Source organism: Pseudopipra pipra, chromosome Z (assembly GCF_036250125.1).
Source record: "Pseudopipra pipra isolate bDixPip1 chromosome Z, bDixPip1.hap1, whole genome shotgun sequence".
Classification (NCBI taxonomy): domain Eukaryota; kingdom Metazoa; phylum Chordata; class Aves; order Passeriformes; family Pipridae; genus Pseudopipra; species Pseudopipra pipra.
This window is the reverse complement of record NC_087581.1, coordinates 9,963,830-9,980,466: the sequence shown is the minus strand read 5'-3', so window position 1 is coordinate 9,980,466 and position 16,637 is coordinate 9,963,830. Positions and strand designations below refer to the sequence as shown.

The following is a 16,637-nucleotide window of genomic DNA, read 5'->3' as shown; positions in this document are numbered from 1 at the left end:
GATGTGCCCAGTCACTTCTGGTGCAGGTCCTTTTTCTCAGCTTTTTGGTACACAGGTACACTATATACATGCACTGATAGCACCCACATGCTTCCCACCACCTCTGAGGAGCAGCAGGAAGCAGAGTTGTGTCATCCTCTAGCCTCCATAGAAATAAATGCTTTTCTTAACTGTACATCAATAAGAAGAGGGGACATCCACTGCTGAGGAGTCCCTCACCCACCCCTGAGGAGAGGGGATAGCCATGGCTGAGAGGTCCCACTGAGAAGAGGGGACAGTCATGGCTGAGGGGTGCCAACCCAGTTGCTAAGACGAGGAGACACCCACTACTGAGGAGTTTGGACACCCATGGCTGAGGGTTCCCAACCCCATCACTGAGGAGAGGGGGATACCTATGGCTGAGAGTGATCCCAACCTTGTCACTGAGGACAGAGGACACACATGGCTGAGGGGTCCCAACCCCATCACTGAGAAGAGGGGACACCCACCCCTAAGAGACCCTTCACTCATCATTGAGAAGAGGGGACACCTGTGGCTGAGGAGTCCTTCATCCACTGCTGGGGAAGAGGGACTCTCGCCACTGAGGGGTGCCAACCCCACCTCTGAGGAGTGGGAACACCCCTGCCTGAGAGGTCTGAGGATCCGACTGGACTCCCCCGCCCCAGGGTCCACCGCATGTCCCGGCGGGGGGCTGGGGTGAGGTAGGGGCACCCCTGCGAGGAACCGCGGCTTCGAGTCTCGCGTTGGACGGCTCACCTGGCCGGACCATGCGGCTGCAGACTTTGCCTCCAGCCCCTATAAAAGGTAACGGAGGCGTGAGTCAGAGCCGCCGCCTCCTCCCCGCCCGCTCTCACTTACGTGCGGCCGGGCGGGCGGGCAGGCACGGAGCCGCCGTCCCGCACCCGCGCACTTGCCGGAGATGAGCCGCGCCGCGCTGCGGGTCTCGCTCCTGCTCCCGCTCCTGCTCCTGCCCGCCCTGGGCCGCGCCAGCTCCAAGAGCGACAACGACCAGAAGCACGGTGGCGAGGGGTCCCCGCACTCCCCGGGGAAAGGTGAGCGGGGGTCCCCCCGCGCGCGGGGCGTGGTGCACCCCGCGGCTGCGTTTGGGGTCCCCGTGCACGGTGCGCCTCGGAGCGCTTGGCTTAGGCTCCCCGGTCCCTGGGCACCCTGACGCGTGGACCACCCCAATACTGAGTTTGGGGTCCCTGATGTATGGGGTGCCCAGATGCAGGGGGTTACCCTCCTACCCCCCACCTTGCTGGGTTGGGAATTCTTGATGGTGTGGGGCGCCCCAATGCAAGTGGTGCTGGATTTGAGATGTCCGATGCTTTTTGGGGTGAGAGGGTGGTGCCCCCAATGGTGGGGAGTTCTCCCCTTGCTTGATTTGGGGGAGGGAGGGGGGAGGTGTTGTACCTCCTGATGCACCGTTGTTAGGGCTCCAGGTGAGCCCCAGTGTGAGGTTCCCCTGTGGAGCTGTGTCCCCCCAGCATCTCCCAGCTGCGGGCGCTGCCCCCCCTCCCAGCACGTCCCTGCCTTTGTCCCTGCTCCCGCCAACTCCTGTACGGCCCGGCCGGCCCGACCTCTGCCCAGAGGCTGAGCCCTCGCTTTGTGAGCAGCCCTTTTCTCTTACTAAGTCCCTTTTGCATCAAACTTGGGGGTTCACGGCTTCCTGGGGCGGGGGTACCAGCGCTGTGCACCAAGCAGTCCCTGCTTGCTCCCGGGGATCCCCCGGAGGTTCCAGCCCCGCACCCCGGCGTGGTGAACGCCGACCGGTCCCCTTTATCCCGCAGCCTGTCTGCTGGGCTGCCCTGCATCCACCTTGTCCCCCTGCAGCCCACCGAGGACGGAGTCTGGCGCTGCTGGAGGGGGATGCCCCATGGCTGACGATGGGGGACGTGCTTGGACTCAGGGCTGCGAGGTGGTGCCCCTCCTCCTCCCTTGCTGGCGGTGTGGGGGCTTTCGGGGTCACAGTTTCAGGGGAAAAGTCCTGGGTGTTTGGTCTTGGTACCTTTTCTGAGCGGAGACAGTGGTGCTGCCAGCGCTCTGCAGGGGTTTTGGGCGAGTGCTGTGGATTTGCTCGCGTGGAGCTGAGCGCTGCACTGGGACACTGCTGTCCATGGCTACACTTCTTGTCCCTGCATTGCCCGCAGGTTTGTTTCCCGGGCTCAGCCTCATAGCTCAGTGTCCTTGGTTTTGCCTCTGGTAAGGAGTTGTCCTGACCTGTGCCAGGACAGCAGCCCTGTGGTAAGGACCAGGAATTGTTTGGTGCCAGGAGCTGCTTTTGTTATTGCAATGAATCACTTTTCTTACCCGAGCTGCTCTTGCTGGGCTGAGCACAGGACAGAGATGGGGATGCAGATGGTCCCTGCCACAGAGGTGAAGTAACCCCGGCCACAGAGTGGGAGGGTGTTTGCGTTCAGCATACTGGTGTGCTGCTCTGGCAGCAAGCTGCTGGACACTGCGTGGGGTTTGGGATCGGTGGTTGGGAACACTGAGGTTGGGATGGAGATGGGGAAAGGCGGTGGCATGGAGGTAGCTACAGAACAGACAACTTGGCCCATGCCATACCAGTGTTAGAAGGTGAAGGTCTGGACGGAGTCCAGAAGCAGGTTGTGGCTGGAACCCTCCAAGGCTCCTGCCAGGTGCCAAGTGCGTGTTTCGGCACCTCTGCTGGGCGATGAGCTGGTTCCCACTTTCTTGAGGCTTGTGGACGAGGTAGGGGTGGTGTCCCCCCAGCCCTGGGCACTCAGCACATGTCTGGGGGTTGACACTGAAGCTCTGCCATGGGGTTGCTCCCTGAGTAGCCTCTGGCTTGCCCAGAGACCCGAGTCTCATGTTACGTGTGTCTTTCGGAAACTGTAACTCCCTTTCTGACTGCTGCCTGTTTCCTCTCCCTCCTGTTCAGATGTGTCTTGCTCTGTGTCCTCTTCTTGCTCATTCCCCGATACTTCTTGCTCATTCCTTTTCCTCCAGCTGAGCCCATTTTCCTTGCTTAATACTCCTTATTCATTTCTTTCCCCAGCTCCAAGCACTGATCTGTCCTCTGGGATTTCCCCATTTTTATCCCTTTTGTTGGGATGGCCCTTTCTCTCCAGCACTCTGTAATTGTTTCCTCTTTCCCCCAGCACTTGCTGGGGCAGCTGGGTTCAGAGTGAGCAGGAACATGCCCTGGAGTAAAGCCTGCCCTATGCCTTCCTCCACCCAAACCCTTGCCCCTCTCGGAGTGAACTGGTGTAGTCTTAGGCCCCTCAGCCCCAGCAATCCTCCCCGAGGAGAACAAAGAACAATCCCTGCAGCAACCTGTGCTACTAGTGGCAGATTAAAGGCTGATCCCAAAGGCTTGCAATGGGTCAGAGTTTACAAAAACAAAGGGGTTTTAGTGCAGGCTTGGGAGGGATCAGTGCCCCCATGGGCAGCACATGGGGTGGTGTCCTGAAAGGATATGGGCGCCGCATGGGGTGTGTGTTTGGACGGAGAAACCAGGGCAGAGGTAGGGCTGGGATGGCACAGCCCTCCCATAAAGAGACTTCTTGTGGGGCTTGGCAGAAGAGTGTTTGAGGTATGCACCCACCCTGCAGAGACCCTGCCCAGACCAGACCATGCTTGCCCCAAACTGATCTGGAGAGCTGGTCATGGGCAGTGTGAACACAGTGGCACAGCCCAGCTACCCTGGTCAGGTTATTGCTTTCAAGGGACACGGTGCTTGGATGTGTTTTGTAGGCTGGGACCTGGGTGCTGTGGCTGAACCCTACTTTGCGACCTGCACTCTGTGCATCTCTGTGTGTCCTCATACCTCCTACCTTACTGACCGTCAGGAATAACCTTACTGTCCTTCCTGGGCCATGAGCTCCACTGGTCTCTTCACAGCCTGGGACTGATCTGTAGACAGGGCACAGCAAGGTAGTCCTTACCTGGCATCTGCAAACTGAAATCCCACAGGGCTTTGCCCCAGGTATGGCTGAGAGTTGGGTCAAAGGGGAGAAGAAGCTCTGGCAGGATCCCAGCGTGCCCTGTGCCTGATCACAGCTGATAAGAGAGCTAGAAGTGAGCCCGATGCCCTGCCTGCCACACACAAACCATCGGAATTCCAGAGTTCAAGGCAAGCAGGCAGCACCAATGGCTGTGCTGCTGTCATGCAGCATCCATGCTGTGAACAGTACACGTGTTTGTTTCAGTGTTATTAGGTGCCCTGCAGCAGCCTCAACAGTGTATCCCCTAAAATGTGAAAGACTGAGGATGGGGAGTGCAGATGTATAGGGCAAACCTTCTGGGCTCCTTCCTTATTGTTTGGCTCTGCCGAGGCTGCCCTCTGGGTCTGTGCAAATGATCCTGAGTCCTTCAGGTGCACAGTCCATCCCCGTGTGGCTCTGGTGAGATCTCCTGTGAGCAGCCTGCTGCATCGGTGCCTTTCCCATGTGAGATTTGTTGCAGTCAGTGGTTGTGCTGGCTCCTCACCCTGACAAAAGCTGCTCCTACCCCTCCTCCCGGGCTGCAGGACATGCGGAACAGCACGCTGGTAATGGCAGCGTCTGCCTGAACTCGGCAGGAAAGTGTTGTTGGACGGTGTTGGATGTCAAGGAGGGAAGGGAGCTGGCACTTGCAGCACTGCCTGTATCCCAGAATGGGAGGGCTCGAGTAGGAGCGAGCAAGAGCAAGAGAAAGCACAAAGGGAGGGAGTGAAGGGGGGAAACTCGTGGGAAACTTGGCTGGATCGTGGGCTGCTGAGGAAAGGAGGTGGTGGTTAATAGGTGAACTGGAGGGGCTGAGCATGGAGGTGTTCTTGCCTGCAAGGGCAGGCAGCTCCTGTGTTTTCCCGCTAGGACTCCTGCAAGCAGTCCTCTTCTTGCATGTTGTCTCCCAGTGTGCTCATCACATCACCAAGGTTGTTTCCCCCCTCGTTTTTGGGAGTGCTTTGCAGTCCCTGCTGGGGCTGTGGGTGCTCAGAGATAGGGCTGGGCATGCAAAGACCCACTGCCAAGGTGCAGCCACGTCTGTTGTGGTGAGTGGCAGCAGTTCAGTAGAAAGGAGACCTGGCACTATGCAGTTTTTCCAGGCAGAAGACGTGCTCCGGCGGGAAGTGTGGGAGGCAGATGAAATTATGCAAATCAGCGCTTGGGCAGGGCAGTGGGTTAATGTTCATGGCAAAGGGCTGCGAGACTGCAAATGCCCCCATGTGGAAGGGATCGGAGTAGTGCAGGGCTCGTCTGAGCCGTGCCAAGGCTGGGGCAGATGCTGAGAGCCTGACCAGGCTCCAGGGCTGGGCTTGTCTTGATGCTCTCCTACAGTGCTCCGTGAGTGTGCCAAGGGGACCCAACCCTGCACCGCTGGGCTTGAGAAATGCCTCCCTGAGGGGGTGGCCTGGCTTCACCATCACTGCACCCAGATCCCATGGGATGGGGAAACACACTCAGGTAGCTTCAGGATAAGCGCTCCTGGGTCCTTTTGTTTCTGATGCCAAGACACCCCTGAGAAAGTCTGTTGTGTTGGAATGGATCGAACTGACTCCTGGGTGCAGCCTTTGGGGTGTTTAAAGCTGCTGAGCGGAGCTGGTAGGAGGCTGCGAGGGGGGTCTGGATCCCCCATGGCTGTGGGAACAGGCGGGTGCTGGGGAATGTGGGAACCTGGGGTGGGTGGCACAGTGCTGACACAGCAGGGCAGGTGTCAGCACGGTGCTATTGCTCAATCTATGATACGATGTTCAAGCTGCTTTCTGTCAAGGCAGAGTCCCTGGAGGTGAGCAGAAAGTGGGGTGCTGGGGCAGGCTGTGCCAGTTGAGGCATGTGCAGTGAGCCATGTGCCAGCCCTGGGGTGCTGGGCCTTACCTGTGCCAGGACTGTCCCAATGTGAGTGCTCCTTGGGGTGGCTCCCCATGCTGATAGGGACCCTTGTACTGCAGGAGGAGAATCCTGCCTAGGAATCAGCAAGTGTGGCTCTTATGTGCAAAGCATGTCCACTTTATGCAGGTAGTGCCAGAAGGGGCAGGAGAAGCAAAGTGGGAGAAGGTACAGGGTGTTTCCAGAGGAAGGTCCCTGTTCTCTGGATTTTGGTGCATAATCAGTGTCTGTGGAGCAGGTTACCTTTGGGTGAACAAGGAGGACAGGATGAATGGATCTCAGCTTGCTGTAGCACAGCTGGGTGCATCCCAGGGCAGTGCCAGGGAGGCATGGAGAGGGCACTGTAGCCTGTCCTGGGGCACATGTGTTTCTGCCTGGTGCAGGCAGCTGTGGCTTGCCCAATCCTCTGCTTGTGGCTCCTTCTTCCTATGCCTTTAGGAATACCAGTGCCTGGGCAAGTGATTCCTGAGAGTCAGAAATGCTGCAGAGGTGAGTCACCAGTGAAGCTGGAGGAAGCCTCAAGATCTGCAAAACATAGCACCCCTAAACACCCTCCAGAACTTTCCAGCCCAGTTTGGCTGTGGCCTTCACTTTCCAGCAGATGCACCAAACACCCCCAGGAGTCCCCATGCCTGGATCCTTGCTGAGAGGAGGGCAGGGTCCTGCTGCGCTTGGGGCCTTGCATGGGACATCTGGGCCTGGGAAAACTTCTCTCTTCCTTTCTCACCCCCGAGCTGGAATCCACTCCTATTAATAGCAAGTGGCTGTCGATAGCTGTTGTCAGCGGCAGGGATGGGGACTGAACCAACGCCTGCTGAGCCCCTCCTGTGTCCCAGCCAGCCTGGCAGGCAGTTGGCCCCACCAAGGGACAGAGGTGGTATTGGTGCTGGATGGTACTTGTTAAATGCTCCTCTTGCTGCTGTATGAATGCCCCCCTTTGCCCCAGACTTGTCCCATCCCAGCACCCTCTGCTCCTGCCCTTGTGGGCTGGGATGTGCCAACAGCCTGTCTGCAGTGAGGAGCGTGCTGATAAGGACAAGTCAGAGGAGGAGCCCATGAATTACCTGTTGTGCCAGTCAGAGCAGGTGCATAATCTTTTTGGGCCACGTTTCCCTGTTTGTGGCAAATCTGAGCCCCACATCCCTTTGCCTGGAGCTGTTTGCCTAGAAGGGCTGGTGATAGCCAAGATGTTTGGTCAGAGCATCTGAGAAAAGGCTCTTGTGCACTTCTAAGGCCAGCTCCAGTGACATGCTGGGAATCCAGCTTTGCTGGCAGCTCTGGAGAAGAGTGTTGGTGCGAGGGTCAGCCTATTGAGTATTGTTGTACCCTCAGGACCTGCCCAGGAGGGCTTTGCCCCCTCTGGATCGGCACAGCGGGCACATCACCAGCTGGGAAGCTCAGGGCCTGGCCTGTCCTGCTGTGGCCACTGTATGCCCCATGGGTGACATAGGACATGCAGAGGTCCTGGCACGGACTCCCCCCGTCCTCCCTCCTGCTTTTCCTATGGAAAGGTTTTGCATGGTAGGACCTTTATACAGCTCTGTGTGGGCATTTCGGTGGTCGAGTGAGCTACAATAGAGGGCTGCTGGGACAGGAGATGAGCGTTTGGCCTAGCACATTTTCTTGTGGCAGACTGTACCCATGGTAGAAGCACTCAGGGATGTAAGGACAAGGTTTTGGTGCTCGTTTTTTTCCTCTGCTGTGAGTCCCAGGGCTTCTTTCTCCAGTGGGAGGAGGGTGTCTGCATGGTGCAGTGCATCTTGCTGCCCAAACTCCTTGTGATGTGGGACCTGCACTTTTGAAATGCCTTGTCTTGGGACAATGGGAGGTTTTGGCGGCTCCAGAGTAGCTGCCAAGGCACTGGTACATCTGCTTAGTGACGGATGCCAATATTGCTGATTTTTCCTTTATAAGGATGATGACAAAATGTCAGGCCCTGGGGTTTTCCCTCTGACCACCAACTGCAGGGGACCTGGCCTTGCCCTGAGGAGGCAGTACCATTTGCCAGGGTAGAAGAAGGAGTGGGAAAGAAAAGGCAGGGAGCGGGATTGAAGGCAGTGGGATCCCAGTGACCTGCTGCTGTGGCTGAGAGTGCTGCCTGGCAGAGCTGCATTTGCTGACAACCTTTACCTTCCATTCATGTGGTTTTTTCTTTTCTTTTTTTTCAAGGCCACAGTCACTGGAGCTATGAAGGTAAATACCCTACAGTTACTCCTGCTTTTTTCCTACCAGTCGTCAGATCCTGGGCCTGAGCCAGCCGTGGTTAATGATTAGAGGACTCCACGACTCACCTTTCACTCCTGCCTGACCCTGACACAGTGCCCGAACCCAGGCATGGATGGGCTGAAGAGCCAGGGCTTGCTCTGGTTTCAGCAGGAAGCAGCAGCTCCAAGGAGGGTTTCCCCAGCTCCTTGGGAGTGGGGGGACGCCCCTCAGGGCAGGGCTCCTCCCTGCATGGGAGCTCCCCTGATCCTGTGCCACGCAGAAAAACAGGCTGGGCTCTCCAGGCTGGATTTGCAGTCCCTGCTGGGACTTTGACCTGCCCAGGGATTAGCTTACCTTCACCTCTGCCCTCTGTCATCCTCCTTCCCTGTCCTACCTGTCCCTGCCTTCCCATCATGGGTTGGGGGGCTTCTCCACAGCACCCATGATGGTCATCACTGCAGTGCTATCACAAATGCACCCCTTATTTCTGCACCACCACTCTGGGGTTTGGCTTGGACCTGCTAATGCCCAGCTCCATCTTTACAGGAGGTCCTGCGAGTGTCTGGCCTGGAGACAAGCCTGGGTTTGCTTTGGCCCATGATACACTAGAAGCAGCCCTCTGCAGTACAAAGGGAGTTTTCTGGGCATCAGCCATGCTTATCCCAGCTGTGGCACTGTTTGTCAGCCACCCCGGCCACGTGAGCTGGCCCTTTGCCACGGAGCCCAGCAGCACGGTGGTACCTTGCTCAAATGGCAGGGTGGGTGATACCTGCCAGAGGCCAGGCTGTGCAAGACAGCAAGTGTGTGATGAGCTGCAGGGCAGCAGCTCCACAGTTTGCCAAGTCCACTTGTAAATGATCTTCGTGTGTTCTTCCTAAACACCCCAAAAATAGACTTTCCTGGCAGCTCACCCTGCTCCAAGACCTTTCCTGATACAGCTGCATGCAGTCACATGGTGGCACGGATCTGCTCCCAAGCTAACTTCATGGAATCTAAACTTACGTGCATGGATAATTCCCTGGCCAGTGCCCGTCCCCTTCCCCACCACCCCCCAAACCTTCTTTCTGGTGGTCTCCTTACCCAGGCGATCTCACTGACACTCCCTCTCTTCCCTCTTGCACCAGACCGGGAGCACTGGGATACAGATTACCCGGACTGTGGGGGCACCACGCAGTCACCCATCAATGTTGACACAGCTCGGACCATCTTCAGCCCTGACCTGCGGCCCATCCAGCTCTCTGGATACAGCCTGCCTGCCAGTGAGAAGCTTGTGCTGAAGAACAATGGGCACACAGGTGGGTACAAAGGCAGGGGCAGAAGCAGAAACACATGCAGAGGCTGCCCAGACTCTCCCAGCAGGACCAGGCTTCTCTGATGCCCTTCCCCTGGGCTCTGGGAAGGAGGTACTCTTGCAGGCTGCAGTCATGTTGCCTTCAAAGCCAAAAGGGAAGCATTGAGCCAAGTCCATGTGTTTTCCTGGATGAGGGGAGAAACCTGGAGATGTCCAGACCCTTTGGGAGCTAGCTCTAGAAATTTGTTAAACTCCACAATTCCTTTTAAAATGTGTCCCTGGTATTTCTGACTCAGGTTTGCAGCCACTGGTTCCTCCCCTGCATTTCGCTTTCAAAGGACTCATCAGTCTCTGGATGTGACTTAGCCTTTAAGTTACCTTTGTCTGTCTCTTAGGACTCAACTTTGATCAACTTCTTCAAGTCTGTGCTTAAGGATGCTGTCTCAAGATCTTAAGAAATTTTTACACATCTTTTGTTTCCTTTCTCCAGTTTTAGAATGGTTTTTGGAAAGTCTGGACACAACTTATGTTATTTTAGTATCAGCCACGTTATGCCAGATATGGAGGAAAACCACATCTTTCCATTCATCTCCCCTCTGGGGATGGTCTGACCTGGTTGCTACCGGCTTTTCCTGGGAGCCAGCAGACTGTTCTGTGCACGCTGGTGTCTGCCAGTCGCTAAGCTAAGAAAAGGTTGTGGAGAAAGGGACTTAGGAACTTGCTGATGGTGAGATAAGGCACCTCCTTGCCCTGGTAGCAAGCGAGATGGAGCTGACCTGTGTGTACAGCAAATTTGAGAGGTCAGACTCGCTGTGCATGGTCCGATCAGCTGCGTGGTGCATGCACAGAGCTCTTATTGTGGCCTCCTGCCCTAACGTGCCTGCAGAGTTAAGCTAGTTGAGCTCAGTAGTTGCTATTTTAGACACCCTGGCATCTGGTGTTGCTTGGTGTTTAGAAAAGCAGACAGAGCATTTTCACCGGGGAGGGGGGAAGTACTTTCTCCCATGCTTATAAAATCCCTTTTTTTATTGTGGCAATGACTGGCATGCTTTATGAAAAGCCATAAATAAATAAAAAGTTGCCAGTCCAGTAAGATATTTGAACAATTACTCATTTTGGTAACATAAAGTTTATATGCTGCATAAGCTTTTTAAAGGGCCTGAAAATGACTCAGGTAGCTGGGAGAAGGAATGCAATGATGCAGCTATTCAAAAGAAAGGTAAAAGCAGATAAATTCACAGGGAGAGAGCAGTCTCCCACTTCCTGTGTTTGAGTTTTCTATCTCTGAACCAAGTGGCAGGGAACTCGAGATGGCAAATGACTCATCACAGCCCTGCTACGTGGTTAATCCCGAATCTGTGCCCTAGCTTGGTGATGTTACTAAGGGCCACTTCACCTATAAAGGAGAAAAGAAAAGAATTTATATTAAAAATTAGGAAGACGTGCTTAGAAGGATAAGACAGCCTTTCACAGGGTCCAGGGATGCTCCTGATGTTTTTGCCTCACATCCAGGTAACTCAGCTTTAGCTTTGCCACACTGCAACGTGAGTCCAAAATAGCTGGATAAACCACACTGAAGTAAAGAAAAATGAAATATGAATTTACAGTATCCAAAGAGGCAAAAATTTGAGCTCTAAGTGCTTTAAAAATATTTAATGCTTCCATGCCACCAGCTCCAGTGCTGTCAGACACTCGCAGGCTGCCTTATTTGAAAGGTCTCAGCTTGCCAAGCTCCGCAGCTTTCTGTCCAGCTGCCCTGCTCTCATAGGTATTCACCACTCTGCCAATATCTTTCTCTACGAATTTTGTCCATGGTCTCTTTATATTATTCTCACTTACTGAATAAATTGTTGGATAACATTTGCCTTGGAGCTGGCCCCGGGAGTCTTTGCGGAGGGGCTCTTCACTTTCCAGCATTTTCATGGCAGCTGTTTTCGAAGCTGACGTATTTACTGCAGTGTCCTACAATCTGAAGTCAAAAGCTGACCCCTGCCACATTGGCAGGCTTGCCCGTAGCCCCATGAAAGATGGAAAGCAAGGGTTTTTTGTTATGATCAATTTCCACAAGCTCAGGGTGACTGTTTCGCTTGAGACATTTCCTCTGTGTCCCTGTGGGGTGGACTGGGCTTCGTGTTTTACTGACTGACATCTTCCTTCTGCCTCTGCAGTTGTCCTGGAGCTGCCTGAGTCACTGGCCATCACTGGTGGCTATGCCCAGCAGTACCGAGCCGTGCAGCTGCACCTGCACTGGGGCTCCCTGCTGGCTCCTGGCTCGGAGCACACCGTCGACGGGCGACGCTTTGGTGCTGAGGTGAGGAGCCCTCGTGGTGGTGGACGAGTCCTTTTCCTCACGGTCCTGGGCAGGGAAGGCACTGGAGGGCTGTCATGCTCCTTGCCCATGGCTCTCGTTGTCGCTGGACGAAGGCTGTAACCCCCGGCCAGGATCCCAGGCAGCTCTGCAGCAATGGAGTTCAGTGTAAGAGGCCACGCTCTGGTGCTGGGCGAGACTCACGCTGCAGCCTCGTCCTGGGCTGATGGAGCAGGAGCTGTGGCGGTCCCCAGCTGGGGAAGCCAGCTCCCCTGGAGGCTGTGAGCGGCCTGCTTTGGGAGCTGCAGGGACTGTTTACTCTGTACACACTGTCCTCTTGCTCTGCCAGCTCCCATCTGGTTTTATCCCTCCTTCTCTAGCTGCTGTCCTCAAACTGAGACCAGCTCTGCAGTATGAGCCTCTGGTATGCAGGACATTGCTGTCCCTGGCTGGGGAAGTTCCTGCAAGCAGACCTTCCTGCTGGCTGCTTTGCAGCAGCGCATTTCCTTGGTCTCACCAGCATTTTCTCTTCCCAGGAGGGGTGCTTGTCACATGTGCACGTCTCTCCCAGCCCTTGCTTTAGAAGGCTGGAGCCCTGTGAGTGGTGAGCATCTCCCATCAGTGCCCATCCTACATCGGGATTGCACGTTTCCCTTTCAGATCCACGTGGTCCACTACAACACCAAGTATGACAGCTTTAAGGAGGCAATGGTTCGCCCAGATGGCCTAGCTGTACTGGGAGCCTTTCTGGAGGTGAGTCCCATAGATCAGCAGGGGGAGGGTGGGGCTGGGGTGGCAGAGCTGGGCACAGTTTTGAGGACTGTCAAAGATGCAAATGCACCTTGGAAGAAGGGGAGAGAGAGGGCAGAGCAGTGCTGATAGAATGAAGGGGTCATGGGGATAGGCTGCCTCTCACAGAGAGTGACACCTCCTTGCTGGCACTGCCATCACTGGGTGGTCTCCCTTCAGCCCCTGTCCTTGCCATAACTGTGGAGTCTCTGTGTTGCAGGTTGGGCCAAGTGAGAACCCATACTATCAGGAGATACTTGAGCATCTCTACGAAATCGAAGGAGTAGGTAAGGCCCTGTCCCATGTAGTGCTTGTCTCAGGGGCTGCAGCCCTGCAGAGAAACCCACTGCCTGGCAGAGTGAAGCTGCAGCAGGCATTTGCTGTGTGTACATGAGAAGGGGAGCATTGCACCGCTCCTATGGAAGCAGTGCTCCAAGGTGCCCTCTGCTCCCACATGCCTCCAGGGGAAACTCACTGCTCTTTCTCCAGTGGCACACACAGTGCCAGGCTGCCCATGATCTCCATGCTGTTGTCCTGCAAAGGATTGCAGGTCACTCCTATGGTGTTTCTTCTCCCAGGGCAGCAAGTGTTGGTGTCCGGATTCAACATTGCAGGTCTACTGCCTGACAACCTGAAACTCTACTTCCACTACAATGGCTCTCTGACCACCCCTCCCTGCTACCAGACAGTGAAGTGGACAATCTTCAACCAGACCATGAAGCTCTCTCGTGACCAGGTCTGTCAGGGCAACGAGCTCCACACTAGGTCTTGCCCAGCCTCTCCCTGCAAGTGTGCACCATCTGTGCTGGTGCCCTGCAGCTCATCTGGCTCCCAAAGAGGGGATGGATGCTGCTCTGCTCACACTGTTCTCCTTCCAGATGTCAGTCCTGGTGAGCAGCCTGAGGACTGATGACAGCGATCTCCTGCAGAACAATTACCGGCCAGTGCAGGACCTGCACGGGCGATGGGTGCTGGCCAGTTTCCAGACCACCCTGCCTTCACAGAAGCACACTCCTGGTAAGGAGTGTGTGAGCGTGCTCAGGCTGTGCCCAGCTGCAGGGGTGCAGAGACGGGGCAAGGAGCAGGAATCAGTGCTTTGTGCCTCTTACAAAAGTGCAGCATTTGCCTGGGTTAGACCTGCCCAGCAGTGGTCTTGGGGTCCTGCTCTCCTCTGTTCCTGCACTTCTTTCACCCTACCTGGGAAAGATTGTTTCTAGGAACTTAGTTTATCCTTAGTCTTGCAGACATAACAGTAGGAGGACTAGGGGATGTATGTTCAAGAGCAAACATCCAGGTCCTAGCATCCCAGCTAGCTCCTTCAGTCCCAAATGCAATAGATAAATTCAGTAGGAGCTGTTGGTGGCACAAACTTGCAGCAAGCACCCCTCATCCAAACCCTGCAGGAAGGGCAGTGCTGGAGACCCCTCCTGAAGGCTGCAATCTGCCAGTGGGGCCACACAGACATCCCAACCAGGCACACAGTCCCCTGCCTGAGGCAGCCCTGTCTGCCTGTCCTCAGTTTGTCCTTGAAGGCTTTTCTTGCATTGGTGGTTTCCAGGAATGAGTAGAATTTACTCTTAATCCTCAGGTGTGACTATCGCACTGCATCAATGAATTTTTGCCCGTTGCTGTTCCCTGAGGTCACAGGGGTTTTTCTGTTCAACATCCTGTTCTTTTCTGTTTTGGTGGCATTTCCTGCACCTTGTGTCGAGCTGACTAATAGGAACAGCACACAGGCTTTGTCCCAGGCCTCAGTAACCACACAGTGTGGTGCAAGGCACTTCCCTCACCATTCCACCTACAGCCAGCTTGCTGATGGCTGTAGGCTTTTAATCACTGTGGTCTTCAGCCTGGCTAGCAGTTTCCCATGTGGCACTGCATCAAATGCTTCACTGAAGCCAGGAGAGATAAAATCTACCGCATTTTCTTTGTCTAGAATATCACTTATCAAAGAAGGATATCGGGTTAGGCTGGCACGCTCTATCTTTGGTAAACCTGTTAGATACTTTATCATATTTTCCATTTACCTCCAAGCCTTTCTTTTACCACTTTCTTGCAGACACTGTTCAAAACCTCCAGGTGCCCATGCTGGGGCAAGGGAGGAGTTGCCCAGCTCTACCTTTTTTTTTTCCTTTTCCTTATTTGCTATTCCTATCCAAAAATCCGCACTACAACAAAGCCACAAAGCCCTTGTTCCTGAACTGCCAGGGCAATGTCCCAGTACTTCTGGATGAGGTCACTGATCCCCTGTCTTGAGTGCACAGGATTGCTGGGGCTTTCTCCCCACATCAGTGCTAACTGCCTGCTTTACCCCTGGGGCCAGTGAGCACTGAGGTGTGAGGAGTGCTGGGGGGTCACGTCTCATTTTGCCTGCAGCTGCACCTTCTGCGCCCATGCTTGTTGTCATTCCCAGTTCAGGATAACCGCTCCTGCCCCTGGGAGCTGGGTGAAGGTGGCGGCTTTCCCGCAGTTGGATACAGCCCGCAGATAGTGCCACTCTGCGCGCGATACCCGAGCCGTGTACAGATGACTGTGCAGCTCTTTAAAAGTTATGCTCTTACGCTGGGTAAATATTTGCCCGGCACAGCTCCCTCCCTGCATGTAGAGCCACTAAACCATCCCCATGCTGGGTGCCCTGCCCGCAATGGACGGCTGCTTCCTCCTCAGGAGGAGCTGTCCACCCAGCCACAGGCAACTGTCCCCATGGTCACCGCCTGCTGGGCTCACCCCATGTCCCTCTCCAGGGTCTCCTGTGGGGTTTGGTAGAGTCATGGGGTGCTGCAGTGCTCGGCACCCTGCCTGTGTTTCCTAGATGGTGGAAACAGCAATGGTGAGGGGAGGCTTCTGGCTGGGCTCAGCGAGGCTTCTGTGTGGGCTGTGGTTCAGGGATCCTTTTTTCTATCCTTCCCTTGATGCTTCTGTGCCAGGGTGTCAGGGCTGGGATTCCTGCAGCAAGATGCTGTGAGCTCCTGGGGATGCTGCAGGCAGCTGTTCCCGGCCTGCTCATGGGTGATGGGGAGTCTTTCAGGCAGCCCTGCTTTGGCAGTGGGGCCCGAAGGCCTGCAGGCTTGACACTTCCTCCCCGAACACCTGGAGCAACCTCCTGACTGTACTGTCTCTCTTACAGGTAGTGACGGTTCAGCAGCAACAGCAGGTAGGTGAGGGGCTGGTACAAAGGAGGAGAAGGTGTACGGGGGGTGTACCTGCCTGGGAATTGGGGTCCTGGAAGCCATGTTCTGAGCTGGGGGGCAGGCAGCCACAGTGGGTTTTGCAGGGCAGAGCTCGCATCCGTGCTGCTGGTTCTCACCCTCTGGTCTTTGTCTCCTTTGCAGAAGGACACTCCAGCTCATTTCATGCAGGTAAGTGTGCTCAGTCGAGGCTGCTCCTTTGTGCCCTCTCTGCCTTGGGGCCACCAGCCTGCTCTCTGCCTCGTCTCACTCAGACAGTAGCTGCTGGGGACCATCCCCAGTGTAACATGGCTCTGCTTGGCTTGTAGGGGATGTGCTGGCCGTGCTCTTCGGGGTGCTCTTTGCTGTCACAGCACTGGCCTTCCTGCTGTACATCTACAAGCACCGCAGCCAGAATGCACGGTGAGACACGGGGACATGCAGAAGGGGGCCTTGGTCCAGGGCATGAGAAGGGGGCTTAAGGGTGGTCTCGGGCAGCAAGACCTTCTGCCTGGTCTAACACTCTCCCCCTCTTTCTTACCCCACCAGGCTGGACTCACCAACCAAGTCCAAAGTCATTTACACCGCAGCCAGCACCGAGAACACTGCGTAAACTCCACACCTCTGTGGCAGTGCCAGCTCCGCCGGTTCAGCTGCCACCCCACCTCCCCTCACTCTCACCCCGGGCCAAGGATGAACCAGTGCTCCAGCATCCCTTGGCTGCACAGGCTGCCCACATGGACTGTTTGCCTGGGGCAGCATTTAACCCCAACAGATATTTTTGTTATAAAAAAGGTAAAAACTATTAAAAAAAGAAAAAAAACAAAGTAAAAGCCACCCATGGTACCAGACCTCTCTGCTGTTCTTGTGAGAAGCTGTGGGGCAGGAAAGAGCACCCTGGTGCAGCTGGATCCACAGTGGAGAAGGGTATGCAGGGACCCCTTCCCAACCAGCAGAGACAGCATCAGCCTCTGTGCACTGGGCAGAGCTCCAGAGTAAGCAGCACAAGGCTTCTTGTACAGCCCAGCCCTGCCCTCCATCAC

The 16,637-nt window shown here is 55.4% G+C and overlaps 1 protein-coding gene across 1 annotated transcript; it reads left to right on the top strand.

Annotated features, from left to right (window-relative positions):
- Window positions 1–843: 843 nt before the first annotated feature.
- LOC135407650 (carbonic anhydrase 9-like) lies at window positions 844–16,440 on the top strand. Its single transcript, XM_064642878.1, has 12 exons — window positions 844–1,052; window positions 8,004–8,027; window positions 9,164–9,334; window positions 11,499–11,641; window positions 12,299–12,391; window positions 12,648–12,714; window positions 13,006–13,163; window positions 13,306–13,444; window positions 15,555–15,581; window positions 15,760–15,786; window positions 15,924–16,017; window positions 16,144–16,440. The coding sequence occupies exons 1-12, from the start codon at window positions 920–922 to the stop codon at window positions 16,205–16,207; spliced, it is 1,140 nt and encodes a 379-aa protein (XP_064498948.1). The 5' UTR covers window positions 844–919; the 3' UTR covers window positions 16,208–16,440.
- Window positions 16,441–16,637: the final 197 nt, after the last annotated feature.